The sequence below is a fragment of the Argentina silus genome (genome assembly GCF_951799395.1).
Source record: "Argentina silus genome assembly, chromosome: 6".
Classification (NCBI taxonomy): domain Eukaryota; kingdom Metazoa; phylum Chordata; class Actinopteri; order Argentiniformes; family Argentinidae; genus Argentina; species Argentina silus.
The window spans coordinates 21,098,755-21,116,254 of record NC_139660.1 but is presented as its reverse complement, the minus strand read 5'-3'; the positions used below and the strand labels follow the sequence as shown (position 1 = coordinate 21,116,254).

The window sequence follows — 17,500 nt, the reverse complement described above, 5'->3', positions numbered from 1 at the left end:
AAGCTGGAATGCCAGCGCTACAAAAGCGTTGCTGTGGCTTGGCGCTGGACGCGGGGCACACGCACACACACACACACAGACACAGACACAGACACAGACACACACACACACACACACACACACACACACAAATACACAGACACACAATACACACACAAAACAAACACACAAAACACACACACACACACACACACACATACACACACATACACGCGCATGTGTGTGTGTGTGTGTGTGTGTGTGTGTGTGTGTGTGTGTGTGTGTGTGTGTGTGTGTGTGTGTGTGTGTGTGTGTGTGTGTGCATGTGTGTGTGTTTGTGGGAAACTGGGACAGGTGGGGGAGAGATTAACAGAAATGCCGGTCGTTCCCCTCTGTAATCCAGAAAGGAAACAGCGCTCTGCACATAGCCTGCCTGGCCGGCCAGACGGACGTGGTGAAGGAGCTGGTGACCAATGGGGCCAATGTCAACGCACAGTCTCAGGTGGGATATGTAGAACATACACATACTGTACACACACACTCACACACACACACACACAATACTGTACACACACGCACACTAAGGTGAGATACTGTATCCATAACACATACTCACACATACTCTACACATATACACACACACACACACACACACACACACACACACACTAAGGTGGGAGATGGACAACACAAACTCAGACAGCGTACTCTTCACTCACTGAAGTGTCATTTCTTTATGTGGTATACTTTACACACACTCAGGCTAGAGATTCAGAACACACATTCATACACACCATGATATACACACCATGATATACACACCATGATATACACACCATTTCTCATTACATTGAGCCTGTTTTCTGCCTCCACCAGCCTCCCCTGGTACACACTCAAATTAGGGATGTATCGGTAACACAAACACACTATTATCAATTAGAACATCAATCCCAAGCACACATCTGCATACTACTAAGAGTAATCTAGACCATTCACACGTGAGATCCCTCTAAACAGCAGTTAGCCTAGCGATCGTGGGACTATCTTCTGTAGGAATACGCTGTTTCAGCATTTCTCCACTCTGAGAGATTGAGGTGAAAGGAGGTTTTTTCCCCTCTCCTTTCATCAAAGCCCCCATTATGCCCATTGAGATGTGGCTCAGATCAATAGAACACACAGGAGAACACACACAGATCATTGGAACATTTTCAGCTCCATGGGGGAGGGTTTCTCAGACACAGATTAAACCTAGTCCTGGACTAAATGTCACTTTCAATGGAAAATATCCATTGAAGATACTTGTTAGTCTCGGATTAGGCTTAATCTGTGTCCGGGAAACCAGACCAAAGTCTGTATATAATTTGGAGGAAAGCAATTCAATATCTTGAATATACTTAATAATGGGCCGGTCGGACATAGATTCAACCTAATCCAAGCCTAAAAAACGTTGTCCAATGGAGATTCTCCATTGAAAGTGGGATTGACTGTAGTCCAGGAGGACTAGTCTTAATATTTGTCCGGGAAACTGCCCCAATATATTTTGGGGAGGTGTGTGGTATTTTTCTGGGTACGTTTGTTATTTTTGTAGTTTATACTCTGTGTGTTAGAGGGGAGGCTGGTGGAGGTAGAAATTGGAGTACGCCCCTGGTGTGTTAAAGGTTAAGTTGTGTTGTAATGAGTGTGTGTTGGTTCCTGTGCGTAGAATGGCTTCACTCCTCTCTACATGGCCGCCCAGGAGAACCATCTGGAGGTCGTACGCTTCCTCCTGGAACACAACTCGAGCCAGAGCATGGCCACCGAGGTCAGTGTGTGTGTGTGTGTGGGAGGGGGGGGGGGGGTCGATGTGTGTGTGTGTGTGTGTGTGTGTGTCGGGGGGGGGGGGGGGGGGGGGGATGTGTGTTTGTGTGTGTCCTATATCTCACCCCACTGCTCTCTTTGGCATTTGAGAACAATGGCTTACCCTCCCCAATGCAATTCTTGCTCTGGATCATTTGAAAGACCCTTTACTCGTTCTTCCTCTCTGCTTGCTTATCTCCTTTCTTCCCCCCACCCCTGTCCAATACATCCCCCTCTCTCTCTTTCTATTCCTCTCATTGTCTGTCTCTCTCTCTCATCCTATCTCCCTCTACCTCTCTCCCATCCTTTCTCTCTTTATGATACTACCTTCATCTCGACTCTCCTCCCCCTCTTTCTCTCTCCCACCCCCTCCCTTCTCTCTCTCATTCTCTACCTCCCTCTGCTCCCCCCCCCCCCCTCTTTTTCTCTCCCACCCACTCTCTCTCTCTCTCTCTCTCTGCTGGGCTGAGAGACTCCAGGCAGCGCTTCATTGATTGGCTGTGTGTAGTGGAGCTGGATGACCTTGAGGAGGTCGTTGATAAGGTCCTCTATCCCCCTGTCTGCCTCCATGGCCTGATTTACACTGTGAGACTGCCTGAGACAGGAGCTGCAGCCTCTAATGGAAACCTAACCAGTAAAACCAGTCAAAACTACTAGTCCAGGCCACTGCTTCAGCATCAGAACCCTACCCTATAAGCAGGCACAAAGCCCCCCCCCCCCCCCCACACACACACACACACACACATACACACACGTACACACACAGAAGCGCAAACCCACAAGTGCATTCGCACACACAGACGCCGACACACATACACACGCAAGCACACACGTACATTCACACATACACACATGCATGCATACACATGTACACACACATGTACATACACACACACACACACACACACACACACACACACACACACTCACACACACACACACACACACGCACAACGGGGGGGAAAGGCAGTGTGAATTATGTAGTATGTCGAGGGGAAAGCATGTGGGAGTGAAGTGTTCCTATATGCTGTGTTATGTAATGTACCCAGCCACTCCATGTGAGATAGTGTGACATGTGAAGTATCTCTTTGATGTTTGAAAAACTGCAACAGATGTACTGTAGGTTCCAGATGTTGCCAGCTGATTAGAAGAAGAAAGCGGATAAAGGGAGAATATTTAATGAGAAGCATATATACATATTCTGGTGTTAAGGAATATACTAGTGTAGATTTAAAGCTGCCATGACCTCATCTCTCCAACACTTGGTTGAATAACACACACATATAAAACAACATTGACATAACAGGATGTTGAATATATTGGTGTGGATGCTGAACCTTTCAAATCTCCGTTAATGTAGCTATCTCCTCCAGGAGAGGCTGGTGGAGGTAGAAGTCGGAGGACGGGCTCATTGTAATGCATGGATGAGGAATCACATGTGTGTTTGATAGCATTCCTCATTCTATTACATGCATTACAATGAGCCTGTCCTCTGATTTCTACCTCCGCCAGCCTCCCCTGATCTCCTCTGTAGTAACTCTGAGTTTGTCGTCATCTTCCCTCTGTACCCCTCTATCTGTGCCTCTGTCCCCTCTACCAGGACCCCCCCCACCCCTCTATCTGTGCCTCTGTCCCCTCTACCAGGACCCCCCCCACCCCTCTATCTGTGCCTCTGTCCCCTCTACCAGGACCCCCCCCACCCCTCTATCTGTGCCTCTGTCCCCTCTACCAGGACCCCCCCCACCCCTCTATCTGTGCCTCTGTCCCCTCTACCAGGACCCCCCCCCACCCCTCTATCTGTGCCTCTGTCCCCTCTACCAGGACACCCCCCCCACCCCTCTAACTGTGCCTCTGTCCCCTCTACCAGGACACCCCCCCCACCCCTCTAACTGTGCCTCTGTCCCCTCTACCAGGACCCCCCCCCCCCCCACACACACACACACACACACACACACCCCTCTTACTGTGCGTCTGTGCCCTCTGACAGGATGGGTTCACCCCCCTGGCGGTGGCTCTCCAGCAGGGCCATGACCAGGTGGTGTCCCTGCTCCTGGAGAACGACACCAAGGGCAAGGTGCGTCTGCCCGCCCTCCACATCGCCGCCCGCAAGGACGACACCAAGGCCGCCGCCCTGCTGCTCCAGAACGACCACAACGCTGACGTGGAGTCCAAGGTGACCGCCGCGTCCTAACTTCTAGTATTGTTCTTTCTCCTCCGCCTCTCTCCGTGTCTCTGTCTACTCCGGATCTTCTTGTCCCATTCACCTCTTCACAGCCTTTTTAGTAGGGAGGGAAGAGTACAGTTTTAGTTTTTTGTAAAAGTGTGTTTTTGTATTTTACTAAGTTGTTGTGTTGTGTAGGCTGATACATTAAAGGAATAACATTATATTATGTTCTCAGTAAGCAATACTTCTCAGTGAAGAGAGGCATTACAGTCGGAGAGAGAGAGGGAGAGAGAGAAAGAAAGAAAGAGACAGACCGATAGAAAGAGAGAAAAGTCCTGGTACTGTAGTGATTCCATGTTCGTTGACTCCCAGTGGACTGATATAGCAGCACAATCTAACCCCAACTAACAGTTTGGTGTTGAACTTTGCAACGTTTAACTGCAACACCAGCTTACCTAACGAATATGAACTCTCACCAACGTATCCCAGGTTCAGAAGCAGTGTGTGTTTCTAGTTCAGATCGAGAAGCCTCTCCACTGTGTGGTCGGCCTCCTCTGCAGGCGTCCTCTTCTCTCCTCCTTGTGTGATGTTGTGTACGCACTAACCGCCCGTTCTCTCCTCTCTTGGCTGGCTTTGTGGCCTCTCCCATAGATGATGGTGAATAGAACAACAGAGGTATACCTGTACACTGTACAGTACTTACTCTATCCATTGCAGCCTAAACAAACAGAAAACAACCCCCCCCCCTGTATCATACAGTAGTGTTGCTGCAGCCCCATCCCCCTCCTGTTCTGTTTTGACTCCTTTCCTCCCATTGCTTCATTCATGTAGTCTCTTAACTCTTAACTCTTATGACTGATAGAATAGGTAGAGCTAATACAGCATGTCTGTGTTTGTGGACTGTGCTAATCTGAAGCTGGAGGCTTGGGTCCTGTTGGTTCCGTTGGTTCCTTGGGTTCCGTTGGTTCCATTGGTTCCTTGGGTTCCTTGGGTTCCGTTGGTTCCATTGGTTCCTTGGGTTCCATTGGTTCCTTGGGTTCCGTTGGTTCCTTGGGTTCCGTTGGTTCCTTGGATTCCGTTGGTTCCGTTGGTTTCGTTGGTTCCATTGATTCCGTTGATTCCATTGGTTCCTTGGGTTCCATTGGTTCTGTTGGTTCCGTTGGTTCCTTGGGTTCCATTGGTTCCTTGGTTCCTTTGGTTCCAGTAGGTTCCGTTGGTTCCATAGGTTCTGAGGCCTTTTTAAAGACACCATGGAATGACGGTTTTGCCAGAACCAGGTTTGACTGATGCCATTATTTCTGTGTAAACCCAAATAGTTAAGTCTGATAAATGACAACACATAACATTAACTTACAGTTAATATTTAAACAATTTTAATGCACAACATTGACACAACAGTGTTACCTTTGATAAGACAGCATGGACATTAAACTGTCAACAACGCCATCAGGTTTGTATTGGAACCCAGCCTCCCAGCATCAGAGAAATGGTCTAATGAGTTAGTCTATTAGACTTAATGTATGATTTATTAGACCCAAACCTCCCCAACCCCAGCCCATATACAGTAGGGGAGGCTGGTGGAGGCAGAAATCGGAGGACAGGCTCATTGTAATGCATGGAATGGAATGGGGAATGGTTTCAAACTATGGTATCACAGGCACATGTTTGATACCATTCCTTATTCCATTCCATGCATTACAATGAGCCTGTCCTCCGACTTCTACCTTCACCAGCCTCCACTGATATACAGTAGGATTGTGCATGGGACACTAGCTACCTCTGCACTGTTCCTCGTGGAACAGCAGGACCCTACTACACCAAACCACAGCAGAGGCCTTGGCATGGCTATCAGACTGGCTTATGCAGCTTGTGTCTGTAGTTGGCTTTGTAGATAGAGACCAGGGGAGGCTGGTGGAGGTAGAAATCGGAGGACGGGCTCATTGTAATGCATGGAATGGAATGAGGAATGGTATCAAACAAGTGTATTTGATACCATTCCTGATTCCGTTCCATGCATTACAACGAGCCCGTCCTCCGATTTCTACCTCCACCGGCCTCCGCTGATGTAGACCCCAGGACTCAACCGCACTGCATGGAAGTAGAGGCTAAATGCATCAGCTGGGGGGGGAAAGTGAAAACCTAAATATTGCCTTGTGAATATCAGAAGAAAGAGCACATTGAATGAGTCAAATCTTCCCTTGCATAAGCAGAGGACCTTGACTAGCCTTGTGCTACCTGCTCCAGTGGTTTATGCAATAGATGGGTGGGTGGCAGGTGGGACACTTGGGAGAACAGAGAGAGAGAGAGAGTGCAGTCGCAGACTCAATGGATACAGACTGGTAAAGCCACCTGTTTTTTTTTGCTGGATTATTGGCTCATTGAAATTGAGATCTCCCGTGATTGGAGAGCTTTATCTGAGATTCTCCCCCCCTGATTGGATAGCTTTAGCTAAGACCTGCCCTTTGCGATGTCTTCCCTTTGCTTGGACAGCTGTTTCTCTCTAAGCCAGGCTATGAGGATAACCGGCCTATTGGGACATCCCATCTCCAAATGAGATACACGACAACCAGGGTCAACAGGGGTAGTAGGCCGTTGGTGAAACTAGACCGGGGGGGGGGGGGGGGGGGGTGGTGGAGGTAGAAATCGGAGGACGGGTTAGGGGTATGGAATGGAATGAGGAATGGTATCAAACACAGGCTCATTGTAATGCATGGAATGAGGAATGGTCCCACGCGTGTTTGATACCAATCCTCATTCCCTTCCATGCATTACAATGAGCCCGTCCTCCGATTTCTACCTCCACCAGCCTCCCCTGAACTAGACAGAATGTCTACTCTGCATGACCTGGCTACTGACACTTATTAATATTGTCACCACATAAACTAACTAGGGAGTTTATGTAACTACCTATACGCACTTGCTGTGGTTGTTCATGTGTGACTGTGCATTCCAGTATCATGAATACTCATGAACACATCCAATGGTACAGTACATACATGTCAACAACATACCATCCCACCATGCCACTGGCGTACAGAGGGTCAGTGTTTGGGTTTCTAGAGGAGCTGAAGAAAAGTCATGTACACAGTTTGTACATGTCCGTCTGTGTGTAATAAGAGAATGTAATATCAAGCTATCTACCTGCCATCACTGACTCCTGTATGTGTGTGTGTGTGTGTGTGTGTGTGTGTATGTTTGTGTGTTCTCTGCTCTCCCCCTCCCTCAGAGTGGCTTCACCCCTCTCCACATTGCCGCTCACTATGGCAACATCAACGTGGCCACGCTTCTGCTGAACCGAGGAGCTGCTGTGGACTTCATGGCCAGGGTAAGGTCACTCTGCCCCCTGCTGGACAGGAGGAGCACTGAAACACAGTCTATTACAGATACAGCAGTGTTGTAATCATAACCATTGTAGATATCGCTGATCTCATCTATGGATTTTATTCCTTTTGACATTGTGACACCAGAGAGCAGTGTTGCTTTAATGCTTCGTCATGTGTTCCAGTGTTCAATTTCAGTGAGCATCGAATACACAGACCTACAACTCTATTGGTTTCAACATTAGATTAGTTGTCTTAATGGCTGTCATTGACACCCTGTAATTATTTGAAACAGCAGGGTCTGGCTGGAGTGTTAGTTAATGTGTTGTGGTTGCAACACAGTTGACAGTGATTAAGGGGTAGAGCGCTGCAGTAACATAAGCGAACAGAGGCGGAGCGTAGGACTACAAAATATTAGTTTTAAAGCTTTATTTATTATTCAGGGGAAGCTGACTGAAAGAGTTTCCTTTACAGCCGGGCCCCGATTTACATAAATCAAATAAATCAAATAAAACAAATATACAATACAAGAACCAGTTACAAACAATACAATACAGTAGTCTACTTGAATACATGAACCATCCGTACAGACCTCCCTCAACAGATCCTTCACCACACACATTATCCACAGCCAAACTGGCTGAATGTCCCACCACAAACAACTCATGTGGGTTGCTGATGAATGCTCATACACAGCCTACATAATTTATTGTTTTATTTTGTAATTTTCTTTTGCCACTTTGTTCATATTTTGCTATTTTGTCAATTTCTTGTTCATATTTTGCTTATATATTGTTGTTTTTTATGTCCCATGCACCAACTTCACCAAGTCAAATTCCCGTATGTGCAAATATACTCGGCCAAATAAAAGAATTCTGATTCTTAAAACCAGGTCAGACGATAATAACAACCTGCTAGTAACTGCTGAATAGATTAACACCCATTTAGCTAAACACACCATGCCAGAAAGGGCTTCACTCCCTGAACTAGAGGAAATCAGATGCTGTTTTGGTTTACCTCAAGGACTTAAGCATTGCCATATGGCAACAATCCAGTCATTAACATCCACGGGAAGCTCTCTGGAATGTCTTGACCGCACTCACACCTCTTCTCTCTCTTATCTGTTCTCCCAGAATGACATCACACCTCTACATGTGGCATCTAAAAGAGGAAATAGTAACATGGTCAAACTGCTGTTGGACAGAGGGTCTAAAATAGATGCTAAGACCAAGGTGAGTGGTGTTCCCTCTGTACGGTATGAGGCCTACTGCACTGCAGTTATTTATTATCAGTGTCAATACAGGAGAGTAGCAGTGGACTGGACGTGTTTGGTAAATGTATACCGGTGGAGGCTGGTGGAGGTCGATATCGGAGGACGGGCTCATTGTAATGCATGGAATGGAATGAGGAATTCCTTATTCCATTCCATGCATTACCATGAGCCCGTCCTCCGATTTCTACCTCCACCAGCCTCCCCTGGTAACAGTGTACTGTATGTCTACTACCGGTTTTCAACCTGTTCAATGTTCAAGACAACATATTTCACTGTGTTTACATTTAAACCCCATAGCTTTTTTAGCCCAGAGTTCATTCAAACCTGCCGTATTGACCGCGTGTGTGTGTGTGTGTGTGTGTGTGTGTGTGTGTGTGTGTGTGTGTGTGTGTGTGTGTGTGTGTGTGTGTGTGTGTGTGTGTGTGTAGGATGGCCTGACGCCTCTGCACTGCGGAGCCAGGAGCGGTCATGAACAAGTGGTTGAGATCATGCTGGACCGCGGAGCACCGATCCTGTCAAAGACAAAGGTAGCATCTCCACCTGAGGAGGCTGGTGTGATGCATGGAACGGAATCACAATGAGCCTCTCCTCCGATTTCTACCTCCACCAGCCTCCCCTGATCTGCACCTCCTCATACATTTTGTTGCAAATAATACATAGTTTATCAACAATTATCATCTGCCTTTAATCACACACATTATGACCCAGATAGTGATGTTACTTGCAAGTATAGTACTCTATAGTATAGCATCTAGGACACTACGCTTTAATCCACCTGATCTGACCAATAACTCATTAGCAGAGCAACGCCAGGGGAGGGATTCAGTCCTGCGCCAACTAACAGTCACATGGTTCCCCATGGGGGCGGGGCTAAACGCGGCTAGCAGACCAACTCTAGGTCAGGGGAGGCTGGTGGAGGTAGACATTGACTTCTGCCGTAAATTGAACACCCATCTCTTCAGGCTACATCTTAACGGTCCCTCCTAAAGACCTCTTCACTCCCTCTACCCCCCTGTACAAGTTTCTCTCCTGTTAATAAAAATTAAAAAAACACCTTCTTCTAGCATTGTGACTGCCTATGGCCCCTGGTCTGAGCATTGATTACTTTATCTTAAGATGACTGACGGATCGATGATTTACTTACTTAAACAAATGTATTTGTTGTAAGTCGCTTCCGAAAAAGGCCATAAATGTAAAAAAATAAATAAAATAATGTACATTGGAGGACGGGCGCGTTGTAATGCATGCAAAGACATGATTGATACCATTCCTCACTCCATTCCATGCATTACAACGAGCCCGTCCTCCAATGTCCACCTCCACCAGCCTCCCCTGTTCTAGCTCCCAGCACCGTGTTTTTGTTAATCCACCAGAACATTGATGAGACGTTGTTTGTGTCCCCCCTGACAGAACGGGCTGTCCCCCCTGCACATGGCCACCCAGGGGGACCACCTCAACTGCGTCCAGCTTCTCCTCCAGAACGACGTCCCCGTCGACGACGTCACCAACGACTACCTGACGGCGCTACATGTTGCCGCCCACTGTGGACATTACAAAGTGGCCAAGCTGATTGTGGACAAGAAGGCCAACCCCAACGCTAAAGCACTGGTGAGAGAGAGAGAGAGAGAGAGGAGAGAGAGGAGAGAGAGGAGAGAGAGGAGGTGGGGGGGGGGGGGTGGCTTGGATTGAGATTGGTGGGTAGGATACTGTAGGTCGGGGTGAGAGAGAGAGAGACACAGAGAGAGAGATAGACAGAGAGAGAGAGACAGATAGAGACAGAAAGAGAGAGAGAGAGAGAGAGAGAGAGAGAGAGATGGCTTGGGTTGTGAGGTGGGTGGGTGGGTAGGATAGGTTGGATGAGAGAGGTCTCAGAAGTTCTGAGTATTTTCCACTTGGGGCCTCTTCTCTTCTCACCCCTGGGTGGGGCTCCTAACTTCATCCTACCACACATCCTGTCAGAACAGATACTTCCCTTTTTTACACTGATAAGACCCAGAAGAGCTGTGACTATACTCACCATCCCTCAGTACACATTGTAGCAACACAGTGGGTAGGATGGGAGAGGTTTAGATAGAAGAACTGCTCTAAAATAACTTGTGTTAGATAGATCTGCAGGGCTACCATTTTGGGTACAGTATGTGTGTCTGTGTCTGTGTGCCTGTGTGTGTGTGTGTGTGTGTGTGTGTGTGTGTGTGTGTGTGTGTGTGTGTGTGTGTGTCTGTCTGTCTGTGTGTGTGTGTGTGTGTGTGTGTGTGTGTGTGTGTGTGTGTGTGTGTGTGTGTGTGTGTGTGTGTGTGTGTGTGTGTGTGTGTGTATATATGTGTGTGTGGGTGTGTGTGTGTGTGTGTCTGTGTCTGTGTGTCTGTGTGCCTGTGTGTGTGTGTGTGTGTGTGTGTGTGTGTGCGCGCGTGCACGCGTGTCTGTGTGCATGCATGTGTGTGTGTGTGTGTGTGTGTTGCATGCATTATTGAGTATGTTGTCATGCTGTGTCAGGGTGTGGTAACTCTGAGGTTTAGTGGAAAGGAAAGAACTGTGTGGCCCATTGTGGCATAAAGCTCAGTCAAGATTTACTGTATGTCATAAATGTTTACACTCCTCAACAAATAACTGCAAAAATAAAAATAAAAATGACTTCTACCATCCTTTTTACCATCAAAAACCAGATCTAAATCTGCTCCAAATGTAGTGAAGGAGTTTAATGGAGTGTGTTCTGTTTTTAGAACGGGTTTTGTTGGTTGTCTGTTTATAGAACGGTTTCACCCCGCTTCACATCGCCTGCAAGAAGAACCGCGTCAAAGTGATGGAGCTGCTGCTGAAACACGGAGCATCCATCCAGGCTGTGACCGAGGTAACGGGAGGCTTAGGCTGGGGCTGGAGGCTGGTGGAGGTAGAAATCGGAGGACGGGCTCATTGTAATGCATGAAATGGAATGAGGAACGGTGTGTTCGATACCATTCCTCACTCCATTCCATGCATTACAATGAGCCCGTCCTCCGATGTCTACCTCCACCAGCCTCCACTGTTCAGGGCACAGGCTTAGAGGGAGGTGAAGTTGTCTCACGTAACCTGACGAATACAAAACGTGGAAGTCCCGGAGGTTAAGACAGATGAAGTGTTTTATTTGGGCGAAATAGAACCTGTACGGTGTGTTTTGATAGTGACTGTCATTGTGATGTGTTTGCAGTCTGGCCTCACCCCCATCCACGTGGCTGCCTTCATGGGACACGAGAACATCGTCAACTCCCTGACGCATCACGGAGCTTCACCCAACACCACCAATGTGGTGGGTGTCACGATACATTACGCTCGCTGCTCATTGTTTCACCTCTGCTCGATTGATTTTACAAATACAATTACCGCAGAAATATCACCCAAAGTCAGCCGTAAAGAGAGAGTGTGTGTGTGTGTGTGTGTGTGTGTGTGTGTGTGTGTGTGTGTGTGTGGCGTGTGTGTGTGTGTGTGTGTGGCGTGTGTGTGTGTGTGTGTGTGTGTGTGTGTGTGTGTGCGCGTGTGTGTGTGTGTGTGCGTGTGTGTGTGCGTGTGCGTGTGCGTGTGCGTGTGCGTGTGCGTGTGCGTGTGCGTGTGTGTGTGTGTGTGTGTGTTCCAGCGGGGGGAGACGGCGCTACACATGGCGGCCCGTGCGGGTCAGGCAGACGTGGTCCGGTACCTGCTGCAGAACGGAGCCAAGGTGGAGACCAAGGCCAAGGTGAGCAGGGTCACAGGGGTCACAGGGGTCAAGGGTCAGAGGAGCAGGGCTTCACACCACAGAGGGAGAAGACAGCCCATGTCTTTAGACCTGTACCCTCATCAGAGCATGTGTCATTTGCTTGTCATTGACGTTTCAGTGTTAAACCTTTCTTTATACTGTAAATGTTGAGTGTAAATTCAAAACAGAGGACCTACATTTGCCTAAGCAAAGTCTAAACGGTGTACTAAAAGGCACATATAGTATTTAACACTACTGAATAACACTCTCACACACACACACACACACACACACACACACACACACACATACACACATTGTTACAGGATGACCAGACGGCGCTGCACATCTCCAGCCGGCTGGGGAAGGCGGACATCGTACAGCAGCTGCTCCAGCGGGGGGCGTCTGCCAACGCCGCCACCACGTCAGGCTACACCCCCCTCCATCTGGCCTCCCGAGAGGGACACGAGGACGTGGCCGCCATGCTGCTGGACCAGGGGGCCTCGCTCTCAGCCTCCACTAAGGTCAGCGTCGTTAGCCTCAGGGGAGGCTGGTGGAGGGAGAAATCAGAGGACAGGCTCATTGAAGTGAGGCAATGGTATCAAACAATAAGCCCGTCCTCCGATTTCTACCTCCACCAGCCTCCACTGAACTGCAGTCACTGGAAAACACTCTCCTTGACTGTTGGTGTTTTTTTTTTTTTAATCTGTAGCGTGTAAACCCTACCCAGATCGTGTCAAGATTACACACAAGCTGATTACCTTGTGCTTTCACACACGCCTAATTGAGTTGTGATCTTCTTCAAGGTCAAAGAAGATTGTTTTATAGTCGTTGAGGGAATTTGTGTGTGTGGTTTGTCTATGTGTCTATATGTAAACTTACGCAAAGTGTACATGTGTTGGCATGGGTGTGAGTTAATCAGGCAGAGTGTATGTTGCTAAAGGCTGTTCTTGAAGGTGACCCCGTCACTGGAATAGATTAATGAAGGATAAACCCCACGGTGCCATGTCTCTCTCTCTCCTCCTCCTCCTCCTCCTCTTCCTCCTTTCTCTTTCTCTCTCTCCTCCTCCTCCTTTCTCTCTCTCCTCCTCCTCCTTTCTCTCTCTCCTCCTCCTCCTTTCTCTCTCTCTCCCACACACACACACACACACACACACACACACACACACACACACACACAAACACACCCACGTGTATGAAAACATCAAGAACAATCCTCTGTGAAACATGAAGTAGAATTCTTCTTTTTTTAATCTATAGAAAACCAAGGAGGTTGACATCATTAGGATAACAGGCAGAGGACTCAGAGAATGAATTAAGGGTGAATTAGGTCAAATGTTGCTGTGTGTGAAATAATCTGTGGGAGTTCCACATTCCTCTGGAAAACATGACCTAATGTCTGAAAATAGCCTCCCCGACACAGAGGGAGTGTTATGCTAAGACGAAACATGATTGCGTTATACGCCATCATTTAGATATAGAATAGGTTCGAAAAAAACAGACCTAGTGACATATTTTCTCCGGGTATTACAACCTACTGAGCAAGACAAACATCTCTGCCCTTGCACCGAACTGGAGGGAACAAGCATTTAGGTTACTAAACAGTGGGGTGAATCTCTGCACCGTAAATGAAAGGTGTTTTACAACGTTCTGAAACCTTGCAGGTCTTGAATGTCACCTCAGCCCTACTGTATCTCACACACTGCTGTCAGTCAAACTGTCAGGGTTTTTTCACTACTAGCCCAAAAGGTCAAAGTTTGTTTAGTTTTTTTGCTATTTCGTCAACATTGATGAGCAAGTCAATTAGCTATTTGGTCCTGATTCAAGGTTAGGGCGAGGTACAAGGTGAGAGGTAAGGTTGAGGCTAGAGTTAGGGGTACGTTAGTTTAAGGTTAGGCTTTGCAGCATTGCCCTATAGTGCTGCCCAGCTGTCAGATGCTGCTCTCTCCTCTGTCGCTGACTCACGTTGATGATGCTGCTGCTGCTTTCTCCTCTGTTGCTGACTCACGTTGATGATGCTGCTGCTGCTTTCTCCTCTGTTGCTGACTCACGTTGATGATGCTTCTGCTCTCTCCTCTGTCGATGGCTCACGTTGATGATGCGCCTCCTGGTGTCTTCTTCTACAGAAAGGGTTCAGTCCTCTGCATGTGGCCGCCAAGTACGGGAAGATTGAAGTGGCCAGCCTGCTCCTCCAGAAGAGAGCAGCTCCAGATGCAGCTGGAAAGGTGGGTTGTCGATGTAGAGAGAAACCCCTAACATACAGTAACACAACGTCCGTTGGGTAGTGAGGTTAGAAACCAACATCGGCAGGGAACAGTGGAGGCTCGTGGAGGTAGAAATCGGAGGAGGGGCTCTTTGTAATGCATGGAATAAAATGAGGAATGGTGTCAAACACGTGTGTTTGGTACCATTCCTCATTCCGTTCCTGTAGCCTCCCCTGATGTGAGTACAGCAGAGTGAGTTTAGAGTAGAGTGAGTGAATTAGATTAGTAAAGCTGCACTCTACCCTCTTTTGGAGATGATGTCATCCTAATGAAGGCCTTTTGCCTACTTGTGAAACATTCTGTGCACGCTTGCTTTTTATTTCCCTGGCGACATGCACTCACTCACCCTCCACTGACACTCATACACAGATAGACAGACACACAGACACACAGACACACACACACACACACACACACACACACACACACACACACACACACACACACACACACACACACTCACACACACACTCACACACACACACACACACACTCACACTCACACAGACAGACAGACACACACACACACATACACACACACACCCACTCACACACACAGACAGACAGACAGACAGACAGACAGACACACACACACACACAAACACACACACACACACACACACACACACACACACACACACATACACACACACACACTGCTTATAAGTGGCCTATTGGTAGTAACTATGTGTCAGGTCAGTATGTGTGTATCCAGCCATCTGAAAGAGCATAATGAGAAGCAGCTGGTATGATGAAGATGAAGACTTAAAGCTTGTATGTTGTTTTAGTGCTTGGTGTCACGCCAAAAGGTGTCCCCCTCTCACAGCATGTCCACACTATATAGCAAAAAGTACCTCTGCACTGTGATCTGACTGGTGTTTTTAAAATGCAGGCTGCCAAGGGAACAAAAACAGTCAGTAAATATGATCCATGATGTCATTATTTGGTTTCCAGGGCAACGGTATGTCACTACAAACTTGCTGCAAACTTAAAGGTCCCTTGGACATCTTGTGTCCATCGTTTGGAATACTGGTGCTTTTTGCTAGTTGTGTGGACGCATTGCATATGGGCTTCATTCAACTTGTGTGCTCAGTGGTGTCACACTAAAACAATTCCCCCTCTATGTGGGTCTCATTACTCATCACTTTGGGTTCCATGGCTTTCTACCCTGTTGTCCTCTTATTCTGACCTCCCCCCTGGTGTACTTATGTTTGGGGTCCCTCTAACTCGGTGTTGCATGCGTGTGTGTGTGTGTGTGTGTGTGTGTGTGTGTCTGTGTGTGTGTGTGTGTGTGTGTGTGTGTGTGTGTGTGTGTGTGTGTGTGTGTGTGTGTGATGTGTGTGTTTTAGAGTGGGCTAACTCCACTGCATGTAGCTGCTCACTACGATAATCAGAGAGTGGCTCTGCTGCTGCTGGATCAGGGAGCATCTCCCCACGCTGCGGCCAAGGTACCTCTCACACACACACACACACACACACACACACACACACACACACACACACACACACACACACATACACACATACACACGTGCACACACACACACACACACACACACACACACACACACACACACATGTACACACATACACAGACAGACTGCTGTGTAAAGCTGGTGTGGCAACCACACAGCACAGTCCCAGCTGATAATCATCAACATGACGTATCTGTGTTCAACGTGTTTATGTGTGTGTGTGCTTTCATTCGGTCATTGACATGTCTAGTCCTTCACATTGTCAGTGACCATTGGGTTGGCATGTCCTCACTACTAATATCACTGTACTGTACCACCACTCCTAATATCACTGTACTGTACCAGCACTCCTAATATCACTGTACTGTACCAGCACTACTAATATCACTGTACTGTACCTGCACTACTGCTCAAAAGTATCATGTATTAGCATGGTATAGTAAATCCCAGACCATGGATGCTAACAGTAAGGACACTTCTGTAAAAGGTACTGTATCTTCATAAGCTTGAGGACTAATGAAAGATACTGTACATGTAAAACTAAGGACTAGCATACCCTGACACAGAACAGGAACATACAGCAAACTGTCCCACTAAACCTGTTGAGGACATGATGTCACTAATGTTTCAACCCAATGATGATGCCTCCCAGGAGCAGCTCGCATCAGATTCAAGACTGTGGTGCTATAGGCAACAGGACAGTAAAGGGGACAGCCCCTCCCTATCTGCAGGCACTGCACAGTCCCCAAACCCCAGCACCATCCTCATTCTTATGGAAGGTTTTGCTTGCGAAGACTGTGATGTACAGTTGATTCACTTACTTGAGACAAATGTTCCTATTGTAAGTCGCTCTGTCAGACGTTATTGTAAGTCGTCAATGTAAAAATATGACATGTTAAAAGGGGAGGACAGAAATAAAATGACTCTGTACAAGTCAATCAAAGAGGAACTGTGGACGATATACAGTAGCTACTGTACAGTATATGGCCCAAATGATTTACTGTATTTGTTATGGTGTGATAGCATCTAGTGCTAATGCTAGTCTACTTCATACTAGCTAACATCTAGTGCTAAGGCTAGTCTACTTCATACTAGCTAACGTCTAGTGCTAATGCTAGTCTACTTCATACTAGCTAACGTCTAGTGCTAATGCTAGTCTACTTCATACTAGCTAACGTCTAGTGCTAAGGCTAGTCTACTTCATACTAGCTAACATCTAGCGCTAAGGTTGAATGCCAGGGCCCTCAGTGCGCACAGCGCAAGCTGACCACTAGGCCTCTGGGTGCTTATAGCATGAGCTAACCACTAGGGCCCCCCAGACCCCTCAGCGCATACAATGTGAGGGCCCCCAGACCCCTTGGTGTTTAAAGAGTGAGCTGACCACTAGGGGCCCTAGGCCCCTCGGCACCTACAGTGTGAGGGTCCCTGGGCCCCTCCGTGCTTAAAGCATGAGCTGATGTCAGAGCAGGTGTCTAACAGTGAT

The 17,500-nt window shown here is 47.6% G+C and overlaps 1 protein-coding gene across 1 annotated transcript in view; it reads left to right on the top strand.

Moving 5' to 3' along the window:
- The window catches only part of LOC310805852 (ankyrin-3-like), a gene marked incomplete at its 5' end in the record, with an annotated part of 100,897 nt that overhangs the window by 33,932 nt on the left and 49,465 nt on the right, over window positions 1-17,500 (top strand). Inside the window, 13 exons of the mRNA XM_083671683.1 lie at window positions 383-481; window positions 1,682-1,780; window positions 3,803-3,988; window positions 7,206-7,304; window positions 8,433-8,531; window positions 9,001-9,099; window positions 9,983-10,180; window positions 11,322-11,420; window positions 11,757-11,855; window positions 12,180-12,278; window positions 12,605-12,802; window positions 14,405-14,503; window positions 15,892-15,990. Coding sequence (XP_083527809.1) covers window positions 383-481; window positions 1,682-1,780; window positions 3,803-3,988; window positions 7,206-7,304; window positions 8,433-8,531; window positions 9,001-9,099; window positions 9,983-10,180; window positions 11,322-11,420; window positions 11,757-11,855; window positions 12,180-12,278; window positions 12,605-12,802; window positions 14,405-14,503; window positions 15,892-15,990 — 1,572 coding nt within the window. The remainder of the gene's footprint in view (window positions 1-382; window positions 482-1,681; window positions 1,781-3,802; window positions 3,989-7,205; window positions 7,305-8,432; window positions 8,532-9,000; window positions 9,100-9,982; window positions 10,181-11,321; window positions 11,421-11,756; window positions 11,856-12,179; window positions 12,279-12,604; window positions 12,803-14,404; window positions 14,504-15,891; window positions 15,991-17,500) is intronic.